This window comes from Poeciliopsis prolifica, unplaced genomic scaffold (genome assembly GCF_027474105.1).
Source record: "Poeciliopsis prolifica strain line A6 unplaced genomic scaffold, Auburn_PproV2 SCAFFOLD002, whole genome shotgun sequence".
Taxonomy (NCBI): Eukaryota; Metazoa; Chordata; class Actinopteri; order Cyprinodontiformes; family Poeciliidae; genus Poeciliopsis; species Poeciliopsis prolifica.
The window spans coordinates 5,102,548-5,125,547 of NW_026562377.1; the positions used below are offsets into that span (position 1 = coordinate 5,102,548).

Sequence of the window (23,000 nt, forward strand, 5' to 3'; positions counted from 1 at the left end):
AATAATTTATCTGTATATTTATTTCATACTGCCATTTTAATAATAACATATTTAGAGTACTCCCTGATTAGGACCGCAATCTAACCTGGGACAACACAGAAACATGTAACAATGTTACATGTTTCATAACAGGCTGAAATGATCAAAAAGACCAATTTGCAAACAATAGTTATTGTGATATTATGTCAGTCATGTGAAAGATTGCCTGTTTGACATAACCCAGCACCCAGTTACTGACCATCCCCATGAATAGCAACAGCTACAAAATCTGACCATGACTGTCAACAGAGTAGTTGCCACGCATTTTAATAAAAAGCTAAGTGGAAAGAATCACTTATCCCATGTAATTCTAATTCTGTAATTCTATTCTAATTTTCTAAAGAAAATTTGATTTTGAGCCTTAAAATGTCACAATGTTGTTTGATCATTCTCCTTCCAGAAAACCAGCGAAGCATAAAGTGCTTTGGAAATAAAATGTATCTACTGACAAGATATTAATCTGTTCTAAATTTAGACATGTTTTAGTAGGACTACATAGTTTATGTTAGATAGAAAAAGCATTTACAGTTTGCATAAAAACATTTGTGACCATTTTTATCACTGTATGATCCCCAATTTAAACACATTTTCTGTTTTGATATACATACAAAAACTCTCTTTTGTAGAGCGAACCCACTATTTATGTATTTACCTATTCCATTGTGACATCCTTCACTTAGAGATTTGAATGCTGTCATTCCACCTCTATCGCTCCTTGGCAGAAGCATGCCTGTTGCAAATCTAAATGGGATATATTTTAAGATATAACTTGTCAAGCTGTGTCATATGCAGGAGGCACTGTCCATGTGAAAAAGACTCAGTGCTGTATTTATGTATAATGAGGAGAAAAGTTATCTTACTGATTTGCTTTACCAGATTCTGTGCTACTATTCTAAGCAGTCTTAAACCTTACCCTTTTTCTGTGTCTTCATACACCAAATTATCACTATAAATATATATCCAGATATTGTCCTTTCCATAAATGCTGATGGATTAAACTGGACATCCAGTTGGCAGCCAAGTTGCTGCCAAGTTCGGCAGCAACTTGGGCCAAGACAAACTCCCCCAAATTACCCATTTTGACTATCGATTTGAGGCAAGATGTAGCCTTGCTTTCTTGTTTGTACGTCAAATTCTAACCCTAGCATCTGAACGCTGCAGCTGAAATTGAGACCCAACATTTCCAACTTTTTCAGTCCATTATTGGTAGGTATATGTAAACTGCAGCCTCAGTTTCCTGTTCTGCAACAAGACTGGCATTCTTGATCAGTATGGTCTTCTGTGGCTGAACTCCATCTGCTGTGTGTAAATCTGGAGTTTTGGCAGTCATTGAACAAATGTACCTAATAAAGTGATAGAGTATATTTGTAAATTTAGGGCTGCATTTCTGCCAATCCATCTGAAAAACTGGAACTCTTAGTGCAGCTCAGCAACCTTTTGTTCATCCAAGGTTTTTCTGATTTGTCAATAAATGTTAATATAGCATATCTGTGGCACTCTGCCGTTACATACTTGCACTTTATAAAATTATATTTTTTTATTAAATATATTATATTAACCAAGTTAAGTTGAACAATTTTCTCTTTTTACGCTCATTCCTCTGGCTATTGAAAATATGTCTAGACTATGAGTGTGTTGTGTAACTGCTGTTACATGACTCTGCTCTAAATAAGAATTTCCTGCTTTTTCTCACTCTTTTCATATTTGTTGAATTAATAGAATTTTATTTGAGATACAATGTCATGGACAAACTGATTTGCAGCTTTTGTTGGCAAAGGATGTTGATGTAAGCAACCTAGATCATAAAATCATCTAAACTGATTATATAGTGGGCAGATGATGTGTTTCTAAACAGAAAAGCCCTGTTAAAAGTTGTGTAAATGATTCCCTTGCGCTTTTAGTAGACTCTAAATGCCTTGAAGTATAACCTAATTATCTTAGGCACGGCATTACACAACAGCAATGAGTAAAAGAAACACACACAAACACACTCATGTAATTTCACAAACTCTCATGCAAGTCAAGAATTGTTCCCATGTGCTGAAGATCTTTTTGATTTGGCAAAGTTGCGTGAGAGCAGCAAATGGTTACCAAGTTTAGAACCAAAGGGTTCATCACCACAGCTTTGACAAAACCAATGCAATTGGAAACAGAAGTGATTTGTCACCCTTCAGAAAGATTTTCACATTCCTGTTTATTGCATTAGATTAGGAACATAATTCTGTGCTAAACAGCTGAGACAAATATTTACTGTTTTATGTGTCCATTCCACAAATTTGTGGAAGGATACAAAAACAATCTGTTTGCTTTGAAGGTCCCAATGAGCACAATGGACTCTGTCATGCATTGCTTTTTTTGCTCAAAATATTCTACTTGGCAAAATTAGATCATGAACTAAATACAGTATATCGAACCCTTGTTTTTGTTTTAAAAGTCTTAACATTTTCAAAATTAAGAAAGAAATGTCTTTCATGGACCATTTATTAAAGTCATTAAAAATTAAAAAAAGACTCACTCCTAATTTATAAAGTACAAATTGCAACTAATGAGTGGCTGTCTGGGACTCTGTGATGAGAGCTTAAGGATGTTTTTCTCTAACAGACTGTCACTGATATTTCTTTGCACCCTCGAACACTTCATAATCTCTCCTCTAATTGGCTGTAGTGATATAAATAGCTGCATGTATATTTACTTGCTTTACTTATGAGGTTAATGATTCCTCAGGGGAACCAGCAGGAACATTTATGTGGATTTCCCCCAGCCCCCCAAAAAGCACAAACATAAAATCAAATATAAAACTGACAAAACTGGTTTTCTAAGACAAACTCAAGTCCAAAACAATTTTGCTTTTACATTTTTCTTCTCCAGTTCACTCAATTACTTTTAGTTAAAATAAGAAAAACATTTGCTATGTTCATCACTTCAACAGTGTAGTCCTGTGAGAGCAGCTGCAGTATGTGACCCAGCTGGCCCCACAGCCAGCTATAAAACCACAGAGACACAAATCCAGGGGCCACATAATTTGCTGCAAGAAGACATTTCACCCTCTGTGGTCAGGATTGGATGTTGCCACATGGACAACATGAAGACCCAGCCATAATGGATATTTCTAAACTCTTAGATTCTAATTGCTTATTCAAAAAAATAAAAAATCAAATAAGCGTCTTAAATACACCAGTGGGTTGCTCGTCATGAATGTTCCTGACAAATATTTCCGTGGCATAGGCTGCTTGATTGTGGTTTCTGACCAATAACCATACATGTCAGATTAATCATTTTATCCTACTAACATGAAGGACGAGTTCTGTGTGCACTATGACAAAAAATAACTTGTCTCACAAATATGAGCTTCTCTTTGCCAATCCTTTTATTATGTTTCCAGGTAATAGTTTGCTTCTGCTTAAGTCCATGTATTGATGTCATTATCCTAAATTTTATCACTAGAAAATAGCTAAAATCTACAAATATTTGAGACCTCCCCTAAAAATATTTATGGCTGTCTTCTTTATTAGTTCAAACAACAAATATGCCTGATTATATCCAGTGGAAATTGTGTTAACACAAACATCCCTGGTCTTTCTTATAGCCAGTTGGCATCAAAGAAAATAAATGATGTTCCTGGATTGGTTGCAAATGCTAGTCAAGTAGGATTGTGACATACTGTTTTAGTTTCTTGAATTTCATTTTCTTTGGAATATTTACTGGCATAACTCTAATGCCAGTAATCTGGCATTTTTAAAAATTCACTTGAAGACACCTTTTAATCTTTATTGGTAGGATCCGAAAATATCTTCTCACTTATTTAGTCTGAGTAGGACTGTGGACGTTTGTAAATCTCTTGTGCAAATTTCAGATCAGCAGTAGTGAACATGGCTTTTATTTATATGCAGCCGGTCACGTTCCACACGTCAGAGCTGTGTTTTGGAGAAGGGTTCAAAACAAGAGGCTTTAAGAAACCCAACCTCCAGCACACAGCAACAGAACAGACTATGTGCTCATAGAAAAGAAAAAAAAACAGCAAAGCAAAACAAAACAAACACTAAACCTGCCTTTCCTTCTCCACAACCACACTGCTCAGCCACAAGCCAGAACAGAAATACTACAACCAGGTTTCCAACAATTTAGACAAAACACTTCATCTAGGAACCAGCCCTCACTTTACTTGACTTCTAGAAGCAATAGACAAACCAAAACTTCAATATACTCATGCAACACATGCTACCAAATGATCATGGAGCCAGTTCCTCTCCCAACTTCAACCTCTGCTCATCAGAGGAATCAGCTGTGCCCTCCTGCCTGCAGAAACCTAACAGCAACAACAAACTTTGAGAGGGAGAAGCTTATCAACATACAGACCAACAGTATAAGTCCAGAAATGAAAAACAGACAGCAGTGAACTTATATAGTTAGGTGGAAGTAGAAAATTATAGCTGAACCAGATGAACTAGTCAGAAGAGATGTGTAGTAGATGGACACCAGGGTTACTGAGCAAAAGATTAATAATGCAGGGTCCTGAATTAAAAGATAACATAAACTACAAAACAAAGGAACAGATTCACACAAGTGAATCTAACAGTTAAGCAAAACTAAACATAGGACCGGTTGCCAGTCTGTCACAAAGACACACACACACGCACGCACACCCACACGCACACACACACACACACACACACGCACACGCCCCCACACGCACACACACACACTCAATTTAGAGTTCAATTGGACTGTTGGATCTGGAGAACCCGGAAAGAACCCACACATGCAAAGGGAGAACATGCAAACTTATTCATTTTTGTTGAAAGTATCCTTTAAAACAATGTTACATATTACGCTGTTAAACACCAGAGTAAGGGGTGAAAATATATAATGTTTATTTCTTCAAATTCATAACTTTACATACTTAGTATTTGATATAATTGCGTTGCAAAATGTATGGCTTGAGTAAACTAACCCTGATGGATTCTTTGCTGAATAGGGATTAGATTCCAGCTCCTGGGACTTTTGCTGCAAGTCTATCCACCTCCTCTCTCTTTCCATTTCCTGTCTAATCTATTGTAAGTAATGACAGAAAAACCTTACAAAGAAATATATACATTTTTGATTGGGCTTATTGATTAAAACTACATTTCCTTCTATTTTATCAGCTTTTTAATTCATTCACAAGTTGAAGAAACATTGGGGAATTTTCCAGAATGAGGTCAAGCTCCTATTATTTCTGAAGCTGCCATTTCCTATTTTTCCTGGTGCAAATGTCTCATCTTTCCCTTTGTGCCACTTCAGGGAAAAGTTAAGTGGTGTCATTTACGTCGACTGTTGGGAAATGATTTGATCTGTTTTTAGCTATGTTAGATAACTGGATCATCCCCCATGGATCACTATTCCACTGTTACAAGAAAGGCCTTTGGTCCCATATGTAATACATGTACGCAAGCAGTTTTTATCAAATCAGAAGCAAGACTGAGAAAGGCTTCCTCAATGGAAAATAGGAGAGTGTGTCAAAGGGTTGAAGGAAATAAAAGATTAGATTATTCCAAAGAAGAGAACAACCTACTCATTTAGAGTCAAGGATTTGAGCTAAGAAGATAATGGAAAAAACAAGGTGACAGATGACCCGGGTTACTCGTAAATCTTTATTGCAAGGCCAGAGCTGACGTAAGAGCAACCTCAAAAGTTTTCTTTTTTAACAAAATGAAATCAGAAATGTTTCATAGTTGAAACATATATTGGTATTTTTATTTTATTTTACTGTTATCACTGAGTTCTAATATTAGATGTATATACATTTTCTTTGCCAGTAGTTTGTTGATGGTCTGTAATGATTTTTCTAGATGTAGTTAAAGACTGGCTCATTATTATGTATTTAAAAAGTCTACCCTCTTTCAAAATGTTCAAAATCACAAGATACAGATGAGCTTATTTGTATGGAGTCTTTTGCCTTGATTGACTTTAAAAGCAGCTTTATAATAAGCCTTACCATAATTTTACACTTGAGGTTTTATTTCCAAACAGACTTTCATATTTCAGCAGATGTTTGTAGCAGCAAAGTTAAAAAAGAATTAACTTGGATTTTTACAATTAAGCCCAAAATTATTCACACCCTGAAGGATTTCGATTTAAATTTACCGTCATTCAGCCACAAAGTTTCTGACTGAAAATGAAACAAACATTTCTCTAACAATACAAAAGGATTATTGATTTTTAAAAAATGGACTATTTAAAACAGCTGACCATCTTTTCTTCCTGCTTCCAAGTCAGAGGTTGGAAGGCCTCCTTGTCATCACACTAATATTTTGCTCCCTACATAGATTCTCATTTTCAAATCAGGACTCCAGCTGGACAATCCCAAAACAAAAATATTACTTTACTTCAGAAGAAACATGAGTAAAATTAACAACTAAACATGACATTGCGATTAATCATTTGGGGCCTAGCTATAGGTAAGTTAGTCTTGCATCATTCAGCTCAGCATAGCAATGGAGAACTCAAGAGTCCTTCAGGTTCCTCCCTGGGATATTGTCAGGACCTGCAAGTTTGTGGACACTATTCCTCTGGAGCCCTCCTCATTGTCACCCTGTGACTGTTGCCATGATGAAGAGATGACCAGTGTTTTCACTTTATTTTGTTATGCATGGTCAGTGGGAGCTTAACCATTAGCAGTAGAGTTGGTAGCAAATAGCAACAGATAAAGTAAGGAACAGCCTTCTTACCCACACAAGCACTTTACCAATTGGGTTTGATTAGGCCAAATATAATGGCTTATGCTAACTCATTTAAACATTTAATTACTTCTGGGATGACAAAGTGCATCGACTTGGATGATGTTATTTTTCACTAGTCTGTCTTTGTAAATGCTCTCCATACTTGGTACAAAAAGTAAGTAGCTGCCAGTTAAGAACAAAGTAACTTACTAGCAGCAGTGACTGTGTTTCCGACATCCAAATATGATGTAATAATTTACAGTCTCATTATTACTAGTCTGTTTTTCTCTTACTTAATGCGATCACACCCCTTTTGCAAAATATGTAAGGACACAACACTCCTTATTGGACAAAAAATTCCCCTATCAGGGTGTGTGTTCTTTTGATTATCATTCTCACTGAGTCTGTGATGGTTAGCTTGAGAAGAGACCAGACATCTGGTGTATGTCAATGTGTGTGCAAAAACATTTCTGCTCATACAAACATGAGCACAGTGTTTATGTGTGTGTCTGTCTGTCGGCCTTATGTCACGTCAGGACAGCCAAGTCAGATTGTGCGTAGGCTGTGGTGTTGAGTCTGTGTCACACAGTGTTCCCATCTCGGCACATTAGAGCCAAACCTCTGAATATGCAGCAAACAGAGCCACATCAAAGAGAATGAAGACTCACAGGGCGCACAGAAAAACACCTTCACAACAACACCAGCTCTGTGTCATTTTCCAGCACTAACCATAAATTGGATGCTGTACTTTTCTCCTGTGGTTCAGGTTTAGTTCATATTATTTTTTTAAATGATAGTTTCAATAGTATTTCATAACAGTGGTAATTTACATTTATTTATGTTGCTTCTATATCCATGTATGTAAAATGCCTTACAAAAGTATTTATACCTGTAGAAGCATTTCACATTTTGTCACGTTACAACCACAACTCTTAATGCATTTTGGATTAACACAAAGTAGAGCATAATTATGAATAACAAAATAGAAACCCCAAAATATAAAAAAATGTCTATATGCAGCTCACTGCATTCAGTCCTCTTGAGTCAAGACTTTGTCGAACCGCCTTTCCTTGCAATTAAAGCATTAATGCTATTAACTATCAATTCTTTGGTGGTATGAGACTCAAGCTACTCATTTTTCTTTGCAAAAAACTCAAAGAACAATAATAAAAATAAAAAAAAAACTCTGGTCCAGCTTCACATCATTTTGACAGACAAGGTTATTAAAATAAAATATGACTCAGCTATTCCAGAACTGTAATACTATATATTTTTAATGAGAATGTTGCAAGAAGTGTCATATAAAGTGTCATAAAGTCTGTTTTCTTGTTATCCATTATAGTAAAAAGAAAAATGAAGATGTTTAGCTTCAACTGTATACAATCCTCTATGACAGTATTTTTGTTTTGCCTTGTTGTTGAAATGTGCTATACAAATAAACTTGACTGATTGAAAATGAAAATATATTCCATTCTTGAATTAGAAAGGACTGCAACCTAACTTTCAGTAATAATTTTTACATTGAAGTCACACAAATTTTCAAAACCTTTTCGACATCCAATGAACTTGATGTTTTGATCGACTAATCGGAAGAATAATTTGGGAAATGTTTAGCCGCACAATTTATACCAGGCAACAAAAAGACTGAGTTGATGTTTTATATTATATTGTTTAAGGTTAAGAATAATGTAATATAGACAGTTACTGTAAATAAAATATCATTTCCCGCTGAATTTATTTTCCATTCAAGGTTCCAAAACAGGTACTTGTGCTAATAAAAAAAGAATTACTTTAACACATTCATCATTATTTAAAAGTTTATAATTTATTATTGTAAATGTGATTTAAAATGCAAGTATGTATTACAATGTAATCACTCATATGAGTAATAACTTTACATGTATTATGAGATTCAAACATAATTTATTGTGCATAGGCCTTCAGGTTCATGTTAATAGTTATTCATTAACATGATAAACTGTTTTCAGCACTCTAAAGGCTTTAAGATATATTCAAGAGTCAATTATGTGAAAGGTCAGATATTGATGTATTAGTGGAAGGACAACACAGAAAAAAATATATTCATGCTTTGCTTTTAATCACTTGATAAAAAAGTATTTCAGATTTATTTTTAAACACAATATACAATATCATACCATACATTGTGTGAAACATTTATCAACCCACCAACAACTGGTGGACTTCAACAGATGGACAATAAAAATAAAAGAACCCATCTCTCATGCAGATAGTGCTAAATCTGGCTAACCATTTGGACACAACTAGGACCAAAAAAGCTTGAACATAGATAACATTAATACTGACAAATTTGTCTGTCAAACCTGCTAACACGTTTGGTCAGAAGAGTTCACACATTTGCACAGTCAGTTACATAATATCAGGATTTGTTGTCAACTCAGAACAATCAGTGCTGGGCATATTGTAGCATGCTACTGATAATGTCTCCTACTTTAGGTGAAGTGCATTGAGTGGACAAAGAAACCATCACTTTGTGTTTGTCAGTCAAACATCTGCCTGGTTATTTAAGCTGTCAAATCTGACAAAATTAAGCTATGTGTGTACTCTGGAACTTAGTAATACCTATGCTTCAGTATTTTTTAGCTAACTTGTATCTCCAAGCCTATAAAGTTTAAAATGTCCTCCATATGGCCTTTTGGTTATCAAATTGCTGATGTCAAATAAAAGCCTTGCAACCCAAGATAATTAGCTAGAAAGAAGGCTTTGATTTAAAGAAAAATAAAATATAGGAATCTCTGTTGAATTTATTATATTTATTAAATTCAAGAACAGTTTTGGTTTATGTTTGTGCATCATTAACAATAAAGTTTTTTGAAATTATGTAAAACAAATGTAGCTTTTATGTAACAAAAAATGTAGTTTCAAGGGTTTTATATGACAACAACAAGCCTCTTTAGCTGTTGCTCTGCTGGGCACTCGAAACTTTGTGCTAATATATTCTTAGATATATTTATATATAGATATATTTATAAAAACAATATACATTTATATAAAAAAAGACTCCACTCCAGAGTCTTCTACACATTAGACACCACCACTTCCAGGTAATGCAAGTGCATATAAATTAAAATAGATTTTACACTAAACCAATATTTCTTATTTACAAGCTTAAAGTAGAGAATAAATACACACTGTTATAAACAGCAAAAAGGACCAACTTGAGTTCATAGCGACAAACAGCTAATTTATGGAGTGACTTGGGGATGGTAAGGCCTGATCCAAACACACAGACAACACACTCGCATATAAAACATACATACCACACAAATGATTGCCACTTAAGCATGCTTTTGGGATTTTAAACTAAGTACCTTTGAGTATCAGTAAACCTATATGAAAGTTATGTAAGGATATTAATGCAACTAAGACACCCATTATGATCAGATATAGGAAGTTTCTGCAAACCATTTTTAAGCTTTCAGGGCAATTTCTAGTTTCTTTGCAGTTCCATAGCTTTGCTGCGTTGCATGGAATTCAACTACCCTGCCGGGAAGCCAGCTGACGTCAATGAGTAGATTTTTATCACGAGGGAGGAATACTTGTCCTGACTCTTCAGGGTCATTGTGCCAGAGCCTGGAGGGTGTGTAAACCATGTGAATTCTGTCCATCAGCGTGTTTTAGACAGGCTACTGTAATTGCAGCTTTAATCATCTGGTCTGGTCCTGATTGCAGGAAATGCAGTGGAGCGTTACATCAGACAGATCTGGGTTCTGAACCTCTTTCGGCTAACAGGATTATTAGGACTGGAGCATACCTGGGAGCTAAAAATAGAGTCACCGCTGTTGTGCATTTTGTCCTTGGCCGACTTATTTTCCTATTTTACCATTGATCCAAGCATCTGGATGTCAGCAGTTATTTGTTTCATCATTGACTGCATATCTGCTCCTAAAATGTCATAAAAGATCAAACTAGACCAAAATATTTTCTTAAACTCTATAGAAATTGAAAGAATACCTAAAATTTTGAAGCTATGGGAAGAAAGAAACAGAAGGAAAGCTCAATGGCTTGCAGCTCATCAAAAACAAAAGGTGTAGGATGGAAAAAGATGTGTTAATGTGTAATATTGACATTCATTGACTGATACAAAAAGCAACTTATCAAATTTGTAACATGAACCATTTCTGAACATATGTCTAGACTGTGCTCAGAAAGAAATCATATTGAGTGATTCTGGTGTACATATTCCCATTAACTGTAGATGAATCTAAGAACTGTTTGTCAACATTTGCTTGGATTTCTCTATTGCCCAGTATGTGGAAGACTTTGCTCTTTACCATACAAAAACAGTTTTTTCTCTTTTTTGTCATAAAGGAAATAAAAGCATTTCACAAACACTAGTGTGTTCAATAAATAAAAAAACTATTATAAAGACAGTTGTAAAAAAGGCACACAAAAAGTCCTTTGACAAATGGTACAGAAATAAGTAAACACTTCCTCTTGCTATACAAATGTGTCTCCATCAGTAGATCTTACTCTATGCTACTTCAAGATCTTATATCTGTAGAAAAAAAAACAAACATCTTAAGGTACAAAACTTCTCTCAGTAGTGTTATTGTCCATATAATGCCAGTCCAGAAAAGAAAATGAGCCAATTTCAAAACTGGCTGAAATCCTTCAAGTTCCTCTCTTGTCCATGGAGACTAAAATGTTCGCAGCAAATAATCCCTGAGAACTCTGAAGCCACCTCTCTGAAACTGTCCATCTGTGTCTGGCTTCAAACACCCAAGTGCAAGTTGCCCCTGTGCGGGCCTAAACTAAGCCTTTGCTTCAGCGGGCTTATTAAAAAGCACAGCTGCAAGAGGGTATTCCCCCTCTTTTCAAAAAACTTTCAAACCACCATGAGAGCCTGTTGCTGGAAGCCCTATGTGTCTGTGGGTGAGGCTTCATGCGTCACGATCTCTATTGCCGTCATTGGCTCAATCATGTCGTCTTCTTCCTCTGTCTGACTGTCCAAATAGTCTGGAGGAGGTGAGCGTGAATTTACAAGACTATCCTCCACCTCTATTTCTTCCTCTTCTCCTTCCTCATCCTCCCCATCACAGTCTTTTTCCATCCCGTCCATGTCTTCCTCCTCCAATGTCAAGTCAAATTGAAATTTCTCCCCTCCTCCTTGTCCTCCTGTGCCTCCACTGTGTCCATGTGTGCCCTGGTCATAAAAGGGCGGTGAGGGACTTTGGGGAATCATGCTCTGGTACCAGTTTCTGTTGTCCTCTAAGGTGTCCAGAATGTCCTGAGCGTCAGGGTGAACCAAATCGGCCCAGGTCTCCCACAGGGGGTGCACAATGTAGTCAATAAAACCCACCTAAAAGGAAAAAAAATTGTGTTAGGGTGTTTTTTTTCTCTAGATCCACAATATGTTTGTAGTTGTATGATTTCCTATGTTTGAAAGCACACCTGACTCTTTTCCACGGAGGCTGTGTGCTTATCACACATGGGGCTGATCTCCATCCCCCTCTCCCTTTCTCTGTCTCCCTGGTGGAAGAACTCCTCCATTATCCGGTCAGTCCACTGACGGTAGAGCTCCAACGACTTTGTGGGGTTGCTCAGATCGGCACAGTGTACCATGTTTCGCAGAACCTAGAAATAAACACATAAAATGTTGGACCATAAGTCACAGTTGGGAGACCTTTCAAGTTGTCTGTATGATCTGGAGCTATGCATTTCTTTTATTTATATTTTTTTATTTTGAATGTACCTGAATCCGGTCTGTGTAATTGTCTAGCAGCAGCACTCCAGAGCTGGTCACTTTCTTGGTTTCAACCATAGTCTTCAGATCAGCCAACAGACTCATGTGTTTGGACATGTCAGTAGCCAAAACCTGCAAAACACAAGATAAAGATTGTTAGCTTGGCAATAACAATGTAGTGGACCAATCAGTTTCGTCACCTTATACCTGCCTACATCAACAGTCAAGTAAAAATATCTTACCATGTCAATGACCATTTTGCGGAGGGATTGTCTCTGCTTCTTTGTGAGGTTCTGGAAGATGTCACAGTTGTCTTCCTGTAGCAGCTTGAAGCCCACAGCCAAATGATGGTTCTCCAGCACAGACTCGTCGTTGTACATCAGGGCCAGCTCAGAATCTGCATATTCAATGCAAAAAATTGGTTGTTTATTGAGTAAACTTTGCTTCTATTTTGCTATTATCATGTCAGAGAAACCGTAATGATTATGAATTATTTTGAACTTACTGGTATTGATTAGGAATTGGTTTGAAACTCCAGGATGATCAACATCATGAATTGCTGCAGCAAAGATGGCCGCTAGGATCTCAAGATCTGTGAAGACCGCCTAGTCCAGACAAGAAAAAAGAATTTAAGTATTTCTAAAGTAACTTGGCTAAGAAGCAAACAGCAGGCATTCAGCTATAAGTTTGCTGTGTGTTGCTTCATTGGTGCTGAGTGTGCGATATGCATGGTAGGGAGCTCAGTGGACTTAATCATTTTGCAAAACCAGGTCATTCAGACCTGACTCCATTACACCAACTTCTACAAGCACATGAGAGCTGTCTAAAATGCATGCATGCAATACTGAAAAAGAGGCCAATTTTACAGAAAGACTTACATCCAGGGCGGGAGTAGAGAGAAGGATGTGTGTTGACTGGGCAACATCAGCAGCATGCAAACTGTTATGGTAAGCCACATCTGCATGATAATGATCCTCTAGTGTCATCATGTAGGCCACAAACGTATCAGCAGGAATCTTGAACGTCTTTAGCAGATCTCGCTCCTAAAAAACCCCAGCAAATTATGGATTAAATAAAGAACATTACCAATAAGATAGATTTATTCTTCATTAAATGGTGTCAATAAAGGAAGAGTGTTCTTACCTGGAATATGGCATACATGATGCATGTCAGAGGTCGGTTGCTGGAGTATTCTGAAACCGTGAAGATGTTTAGACCCCATTTGTTCAGGTCCTCCAGCTCCTTGGACAACTGCTCCTCTTTATCGGTCTTGACGCCAAAACGCGATATGCTGCTGTTGGAGAGTGACGATCCGTGGGAAACCTTCTTAACCCCGCTGATCTGCGTCATCAGCTGCTGTTTCTGCTGTTTCTTCTTCTCTCGCGTTTTGGATGTCGGCGAAGGGATCTCCACTTCATTTTGTTTATCTGTGGGAGAAAACAGAGAAAAGGACGACTTGTGTCATTTGGAGACTCATTTTGCAGTGTGTGGTTCCAGATGGCCTGCATAGACTATGCAGCAAAAAAAATAATAAAAAAATCCAATACACAGCAGACACCTGCAGCTTGTTCATTCATCAGGTTCCTCAACTCTTTCTTCATTCATGTCCCTCTTTGTCCACCTGCAGTTTGTCTGACCTTACAGTATTTAACCACCCAACCCAGGAATCAGCACAGCTAAAGCAGCACATAACGCGTCGTAAAACAACCATGTCAATGTTCTTCCTGTAGCATGCCAGGTTTATTTTATTCAACTGCAGAAGGTCTAGAGATGCACCAGTCAGGTTTTCTCTTTTTTCTTTAGACGTTCTTTGATAAAAGCATGAATTGAAAATGGAACCACAAATCCTTAAATTCTGTCTGGTTTTTACTTAGGTTAAAACAATAAATAAATGTCATAAACTGATGTTTTTAATGACAGATTTGTTGTAGTTGTTTTAATTGACACTATTAACAGAAAAGGAAACTGGCACATCTCTGTTTTGGTTCCTAATAAAATGAATAAATGGTACAAATAATAACTGTTAAAGGCATCAAAGTTTTGATTATTTTCAAAACACTGAAAATATCCAGTACAAGCTTTTTGAGCTGTGTTCACTACAGTCACAGAGGAATTGATAGAAATCCTGCTAGGACTTGCCATCGACATTCGTTTAAGCTGTGGACTCGTCTTTCAAGCCTCAGTTCAGCTCATTGCTGGCCTATCGGCCTTCCCTTGTGGAGGATTATTCAATTACCAGCTGTAATTTAAATAAGCACTCTCCCTCTCATCCACTGCTGTCTCTGACTTTCGCTGCGTCTTTCCCTTTCTCACAGTTCTTCTCTGGTAATTCAGAATCACGATTAAATGCTCTCTGACGTGCTGTGTGGGAAAATGAAGAGAAGTTCAATACCATACTGTAATTTATTGCAACTCGCAATCATCATCACTGATGCATGACCCATATAAGCATTAGATTTGATTCATGCCTATTATTCATTTCTGCTTCATATTGTATTCACATGGGTGAATGTTCTCCTATTGCTTTACTGTTCTGTTCAATTAAATGTCAAAATTTGGTTCAAAATGTGTCCACAAAGGATGCACTTTCTTTATTTTTCCCATCATATAGGAAAAGAATACAGTATAGATTCTGTGAAAGAGGAAGTGAGGATGTTTTATTAATATTCAAAAAAGTGCATCAAAGTCCATGCAGTTGATCGATGTGTTTTAAGACTTACAAACCATCTACCTTTCATTGAATCCTTTCATGAATTCAATAAAAGGTATAAATTATTTTTAATTCTATGGAGGTAAAAATTACATTTCTTTTCCGTTAAGAGAAAGGGTTAAATAGTTGTTTCCTTCTTTCCCAATCTAGACGTGTTCTGCTGCTGGCCCGTCAAAGGGAATTAGCCTGAGTGGGCAGCAGGATTCGTGGGGCAAAAAAGAGCACACGTGAATAGTGCGCATGTTGCCAGCCAGAAATGAAATGTGCAAGAAATGAATGCAGATGTCAATTGACCCAGAAAATTGTACTCAGCTTCACATCACTGTTTTTATAAACAAAGAAAGCAGATGGGCAGTAATAAACTGAAAGGATTTACGGCAATCATGGAGTGCCGTAAATCATGGAATCAATTAAAGGAATCATGGAGTGCAAATCACACTGGATAAAAATCTAATTTCCCTGTTTCCGCATTTATGCTTTTAAAAACAATAACAGAAAGCAAACATCGGTGCACAGCTGACGTGACGTTAGTGTTCATGGATGGACGGATTAAAAGGTCCTGCTGGTCAGCTGAGGACACATCAGGCCAGCTGCGCCACTTTAGTCATTAATGTGGGCACATCTCTTCTATTTTTCTACCTTCTGCCATGTACTTCGGTCAAAGCGGTCACCCTCTCCCTTGTCAGGTCAGCGGGTGGGTAAAGGGACAACATGGTGTCCCCAGTGACAGAGAAGCATTAAGATCTGAATGAGTCACCCAGTCTGCTGAGTTTATCTCACTGCTCGTGAAGGGGGTTCCTCTGTAGATCCTTTTTTCTGTCTGCTCTCAGCTCCCTCCCGCACTTGTTTGTCTGGAATCCTCCATTTTCCTCACATATTACAGCACCTTTAAATCAATTTCTTAGTCTTGAACCTTATATCTTACTCTAGTTGTGATGTGTCATATATGCAGAATAAACTGTTATGGAGCATTTTCTTTTGCATTTGGTTGATTCTGCTGCAGTCTCAAAAACACTAAAATTTGCAATTTATGCAGCCATAAACTCATATTTTTCCCCCAGTTTGCCTCTTATAGATACTAACAAACCAGTATACAGCTTCTTTTTGGCCAAATACCTTAAAAAATATACACATTCATTTTAACTAGTTCTCTAAATATTGGAGGAAAGGTTGATGGCGCAGTATTTTTTACTGGTACGCCCCCACAGTGAAGCCAGTCAGAACAACTTGCACAGCTCATCATGTAGGAAACAAAATGAAGCCTCGACAAATGTTCAAATGAAAATGTGTCAAAATGAACCAATTAATACTTGCAGATTTGTCACATTTCATTGTAATTACACAACTCACAAAAAATGCCTTTAATAAAAACTAGTAGTGTGACTTTTGTATACAGATTATTCTTGTGATTTTTACTTTATTTTTACCTAGGAAGGTGTTGGAGATGAATTCAGAAACCTGATTCCCAGACCGACTCATCTCGGATAGGTGCGTCAGCTCCCGATTCAACATTCTCTTAAACTGCAGGAGAAAAGGGGAGGGGAGAGAAGGAGAGAGGAAAATGTCGTCACTTTCCAAATTGGGGGAAACCTGGCAAAAAATTATATTACAAGATATCTTGAAAATCCAACAGCCCCACGTTTAATTTAATCAGGTCAAGAATGCCATTCAATTACAGCCTACAATCAGTGGGGAACACTGTGTATTTTCCCCTCCATTTACACAGGAATTAATTATGATACAGCCATTATTTGAGTAACCAGCAGGGGACCAGAAGCTTTTAATACCCTTTTTAAAGTCTCCACAGGAACCAATTTCAAGTTTTATTAAACACATTCACATTTAACAAGAACGTGTCCGGCCAGTCTACTGCGTCAGTGTGGAGGAATTTTAATGCAGGCAAGAGGAAATTTTGCACAGTTATCCCTGATGTCCTTTCCCACATTTTCTCCATACATTTGGAACCATTAGAGACTGAGAAAATATGTGCAACTGATGGTACATGGAGCCGCAGGCACTGCAGCAGCAGATGTATATGACAGGTTGATGCATGCGCGTGCACACGCACACATACATACAAACAGAGATACAGCTCTGCAGAGGGCTCAAGATGGAGCCCGAGCCTCAAAACACCATTCAGTCTGAGCCCCATCTACCCAAAGAGATAGAAATATCATCAGATCTGCCACCAAACACTAAAAATGAAACTCCATAAATGTACCTGATGAGAAAATTGTTTCAGTAAGAGCAAATAACTAATATGAAAACTAAGGAGCAAAAAGAGCTAGGACAATATGAGTCTGGTATCCCAGCGTGATACGTAGTTAAACACCACACACCTTGATATAACCCCAAGACACCGACAGCAGGTAGTTGGCTTCAGGCATTTTGGACCCCGTTGTTTGGTTCCTACACAAAGCCAGAACTGTAATCCAATGGGTGAAAAAAATTTACTGAAGTCAAGCAGGATTTTTTTTGGCACAAAAAAAAACAATCCTCTATCTTCTGCTCTTCTCAACAGCAAAGAGAGCAGCTTTATGATGGCTCACTCTCCCTCTCAGCAGAAAAGGGCCAGGTCCAAGTCTCCATGCTTGCAGATGGAGGAAATAGGATGAGAAGATGTTTGGAAAATCAGCAAGAAGATCCAGCTGTACGGGGCTGGAGCGGCAACAGCAGCTGCTGGAGCCGTGAGCTGGGGACTCTCGGCGTACTGATGAATAATGGAGAGGAAGCAGGGAAGGGAGGAGGGGAAAAACACAGCGATGGAGACAGGAGGAGGAGGGAGAGAGGCAGCGATGTTCATCTGACTGGAGGGGGGGTTCCTCCGCTGGATTTGTCTCGACTCCCTGCTCTCCCTTTAGCGCTCTCTCCCCCTCCTTTCCCAGTTTCTCTATCTTTCTGCGTTTTTTTTCTCCCCTTTTCCATCTCTTTTTTTCCCCTCTCACTATCTGCCAGCCATAGCAACACTCTTTTCGGAGCATATGATTTGGCAGAAATAGAAATAGGGGGAGCCCTAATTACAGTTTATATGAAGTTTTGAAGCAGATATGAGTTCCAAGTTTCCCCACCCCAAAAATAATTTACATATTTTTCAATTTTCAGCCTTTCTAGTCCCCTCTTTAAAGCCACTTATATCAAGTCATCCAGTGAAGGGGATTGTAATTAAGAAGTAAAAACAAACCCTCCTCCTTTACAGTGAAACAATGAGCCACGTTTTGAGGAATGTGAGCCTGTGTGAACTGTATTTGTAATCGCCATTATCTCCACTATCGCAAGCTCCTCTTCAACTCCCCCTCTTTTCGAGTCCTGTGTGGCAGCCATTGTATAGACCTCATAAGCCTGTTCATTATCTGTATCCCATAATAATATTGGATGCCAACAGGGTGTCTGTGGATGGCTATTTTTAACAAGCGGAGTGGGAAAGCTGGTCGGAGGAGGTGAGAAAATAAAAAAAAGAACAGAGATGGCAGATAATTTCATCTGTCCTCAGTTTGGGGGACATCAGCCCACGGCTTATGTGTTTGGCTGTGAGAGGAGTGTGTGTGGGCCCATAGAAACAGCATAAGAGAACAAGTACATCAATGCTTTCTTTACTCATCTAACAAAAAAATGAGGGGGAGAAATGCAGGAGAGGCTTTCCCTTTTTCTTCATGCGGTGAAGCTGCTGAGCTGTCACGAGGACACACCACACACATCGCATCCAGTGTGCCCCGTTCCCTCCCTCCGCCTCATCAATCCCTGGCTCTTTACCACTTATGTGTCAATTTTCCGGCAGTGATCAATATCTCTGCCCGCCTTCCGGAAAGAATCAATGAGCTGTCCTTGGTGCAGGTGCTGCAATGTACAAGGCTGGGGCCACCTGACTGGAATCCACTCTTACATAAGCACCAGCGCTCCATTTCCAGGTGTGAATTAGCTTTTTTGCCAATTTCTGTCAAGACTAGTATTTGTGGCGCCCCAGAGAGGAAGGCTGCAGTGGTTTGCTAAAGAGAAAACATGGCGTTTGTCACGTCAGAACCAATCAATTGGAAACTGTAAACGGAGATCCATAGGAGCCTTTAGGTCCAACGTTGTTTGTTGGAGCTGGGGAGCATGAGTGGGAGATCAAAGCTTTTCTGAGAGGATTCCAGATTATCCTCCCACTGAGGGAAAAGACCAGAAGAGAGGAGGTAGTTGCAAGGAAAAGAAGAAAAAAAGCAGGAGGCAGCCCTTTATATAATAGCTCACTACATAATGTATAAGAAAACCAGAAATAACAGCGGGGGTCGTCTTTCTACAATGTGTCAGAGAACTGGGCTTTGCCGTAGGCTACAAACTTGCATTAGTAGGCACAAATGCACAAAACCTACCAGAGTTGCTGTCATACACTCAAATATAGTTGATGCTTACATGCAACGTGCAGATTTTACAGACATACTCTAGAATTAATTAAGAATAACATCAGAATGGTAATTTGGTAAACTCATTATGTAGATAGGTTAGACACAAAGTGAAATGCCAGCATATTAGTGGAAGGTTAAGTAGAAGAAAAGAGTAAGGATGTGGGGGTTTTTTTACTCATGGTGAACATGAAACGTAGCTTTGACGGGATTGGATGTTCTCTGGGTGCAATTTCCATCACAGTTCAATACGTCCTTTTATGATTGAGGTTAATATCCATGCTTTTTAATCCCATATTCCTCCTTGGTTTTTGTCCCTACCTCCAGTGGCTGGGTTGATTCAGCAGAGAGCTGCCGTGACAGAGGCAGGGAAGGTGAAAGAAGCCTGTTTCATTTTAGTTTGACCAGCACGGGAAGGACGGGTAAAGGGGGACACATAACGCTGAGCTCCTACATTTAGATGTGATTTCATCAGACAGCACGCTGTGCAGGGCAGCCAGGCAGACAGGTAAGCCTGCACGGGGTCTCTCCTGACACGAGGCTGAGAGGATCCACTCTGCTTTCACTATAACAGGATGTTAGGGAAGGCCCGATGTGAGATTCTGAATCTCTGGGCACTTTGCCACATTCTCTGGGTTCTCATTGAAAGAACTTTGCGAATGATATTAAGGGAAATCTTCGCACTTTTTACATTACTAAATGGCCCAACCTGTCCTAAACCATCACAATATTTCCTGTTCTGTTTTGCTATTTATTCCACTATTTGGTGGAATTATTGATCATTTCTGACATCATTACTATTTCAAGTAATAAAGAAAGCTAAACAATAAAATCTAGAATAAACTGTGTAATCAGAGTCATTCTTTGTACATTATTTACTTGTATCCTTTCCACCATGTTGAAGTTGTACCCAATAGCCACTAGTGGGTGCCCTACACTACACTCATGCTGCAGAGAGACCTTCATCAAAAGTTTTGTAAAGCTTGCAAATAACTTAGTCAATAATCTTAAGCATCAAATGCTGAAAGATTTTTAGAATTGAAAAATTTGTTTTCACTTTACCTGAAATAAGTGTTTTCCATAAATATTTACCATTCTTTCCCCTGTAGAGCTTTTCCAATTTCTTGTTTGCCAAGTTTTGCAAGGCTTTGATCTTACATCCACTTTGCTTGTCTACATAACGCAAGCTGGTAAAACTGGCTCCAAATCCACTCAAAGTGACATAATTCTGTAAAGATCAGGGGAAGAGTCTTGCGTATGTGTCGTGCGTAAATTCGCCGGAGGTGTAGAAGAAATACTACCTCTCACTTCCTCTGACTCACAAAGCCATGCTATACAGACTTAAAGACTCAGAGTGTCTTCATACATATTCTACCCCAGATTGTGCAGTACAAAGCATAAAAAAAAAAGTTACAAAATTGGACACGTTTTCACAAGTTGCTGAAAACAGCTTTCAGGCTGGGTCCAAAATTTCACTCAACCTGCAATATTTCACATATTAAACGCAAAACTCAAGATATTTCTCCAATTAATTTATTTTTAAGGAACAAAGTATTGAACACAGTGCAAAATTATCCACAGTGATTCTTCCTTCTAACCCAATATGACCCCTAAATGAGTTTTTTGCCAACACACAAACACTCTCTGTTAGGTTCGTTAAAATGTTTGGATATGCCCTTTTTAATCTGCTTGAGTTAAATATAATTAGTCTTATTAAGTATTTTCCTTATTAACTTGAACCCTTCTGACAACACAAAACCACGCCAAACAACAGAAACACGCTCACAGTCTGTCTTTTACTCCATGTGCTGTGTTATTCATCAAACTGCTCAATTTATTTCAGTATTGCCACTTTACAGATCATTTGTGAAACAACAAAAAAGACAAAGTCTAGTTTAAAAAGCAACCTCAACTTTGGTTTCTTTCAATTCCTTCCCAGTAAATACTAAGTTATTCCCATAAACAAAAAGCGTGACAGGAAAAATTTCTGTCCATTCAGAATATTTTCACCAACACTTCAAGGATAAATCGATATTCTTGAATGCTGAACAGAGGTACAAACGCATCTTTTATCTAAAAAAATATTTTTAAAATTTGATTAATAAAATTGTAGGTTGTAATTGCACAAGGTTGAAAACAAAAATGTCATCAAACTTCAACAGTCATCTTCCACTGCTGTAAAAAAAACATTTAAAGTTCTTCCATGAAAACCACTTTAAACAGAAAAGGACTGGTAGTAATAACAAATGTTTAACAAAAAAAATGAAATAAAAAAACCTTTTGAAGCAGTTCTGGACTCAAAGTCCTCAAAGAACCTTGAACAGCATAAAATTTAAGTAAACTCACCTTTTTCCAAAAACTTAGCTTCCCTAACTTCTTGTCTTTTCTGTCAAAGCAGCAGGCACCCATTATTGCTGAGCGCGGAGTGCAGACCTGAGCAGGGCGTCCGTCCGTTAATGAGTCTGTCTCGCTCTGACTACAGTATGAGTAAAACGACTGAGCCCCGGCTCTTTGACTCTGGGAAACGCCACAACTCTGGTGACTCACTTTGGGCTGTGAAGTCTGACTTGGCTTTACCTCACACCCCATGCATGTGGAGCAATGACTGAATGTGTTTGGGAGTGTGTGTGGCAGAGAGAGCTCAGCCTCACACACACTCCCCCTTATGGGGCAAGGCCCGCCTCCGGTCTCTTTGTTCCTTCTCAGCCTGCTCGTTCCCCAGCAGCTGGCGGTCACAGTTCTGATGTTTATGCTGTCAATATCACTCTGATCAATCTGATCAACAGAAGGCCTGAATTTCCTAGAATAGGATGAAGCGAAGCACATGTTTTTTTTTTTTTTTTTTTTTTCTTCGTGGAAATTGAACTTGATGTAAACAGACCAACATCTTAGCAAAGCAGGCTGATACCAGCAGCTTCACTGTTGACTACGCTCCGCTACGTGATGCATTCAACACCACTAAATATCTGCAAGACAGCGTAAAACCCTTCTGCTGAGCCAAACATAAATCTGATTTGAAGAGTATTACTACACTTTCAGTGTTTCAGCTGTGAGTAAATACACTTGCAAGCCACTTTGTTAGAAAGATCTAGTGATGCAGAGGTTGGATCCTTTTTCTTTTCAGAACTGCCCGATTCTTCATGACGAACTTGATGTGCTAGAAACCCTCACCAGGGTTCTTGGTTTGTTTTGAAAAGGATTCCTCTGTGGCTGCAGATTTAACAGCTGCTGTTTCAAATCTCTTTTTTCACCACATCCCAAAAATGCTCAACTGAACTGAGATCTGTTGCCTGTGGAAGACACTGAATAGAAGAAACTCATCGTCATGTTAAACGAATAAAAAACAAAACGTTTGCGATAACTTGAGATTCATGACAGTGCATTATCGTTCTAAAGAGTATAAAAAATGGGTCAACTTCAGTCATAACGATCAGCAACAATCCGAACTC

At 38.3% G+C, this 23,000-nt stretch overlaps 1 protein-coding gene across 6 annotated transcripts in view; it reads right to left on the minus strand.

Moving 5' to 3' along the window:
- Positions 1-8,814: 8,814 nt before the first annotated feature.
- The window catches only part of pde4ba (phosphodiesterase 4B, cAMP-specific a), a 137,852-nt gene continuing 123,666 nt past the window's right edge, over positions 8,815-23,000 (minus strand). For 4 of the 6 annotated variants that reach the window (XM_055046958.1, XM_055046959.1, XM_055046978.1 and 1 more), the window contains 8 exons: positions 16,600-16,693; positions 13,606-13,889; positions 13,341-13,505; positions 12,968-13,067; positions 12,705-12,859; positions 12,472-12,594; positions 12,171-12,353; positions 8,815-12,078 (listed from right to left, as the gene is read on the minus strand). In XM_055046958.1, the coding sequence (XP_054902933.1) occupies positions 11,638-12,078; positions 12,171-12,353; positions 12,472-12,594; positions 12,705-12,859; positions 12,968-13,067; positions 13,341-13,505; positions 13,606-13,889; positions 16,600-16,693 (1,545 nt within the window). In that variant the 3' untranslated portion in view covers positions 8,815-11,637. Of the gene's footprint in view, positions 12,079-12,170; positions 12,354-12,471; positions 12,595-12,704; positions 12,860-12,967; positions 13,068-13,340; positions 13,506-13,605; positions 13,890-16,599; positions 16,694-17,511; positions 20,167-21,897; positions 22,883-23,000 lie in introns of those variants that run through there. The other 2 variants (XM_055046986.1, XM_055046995.1) reach the window with 2 other exon arrangements.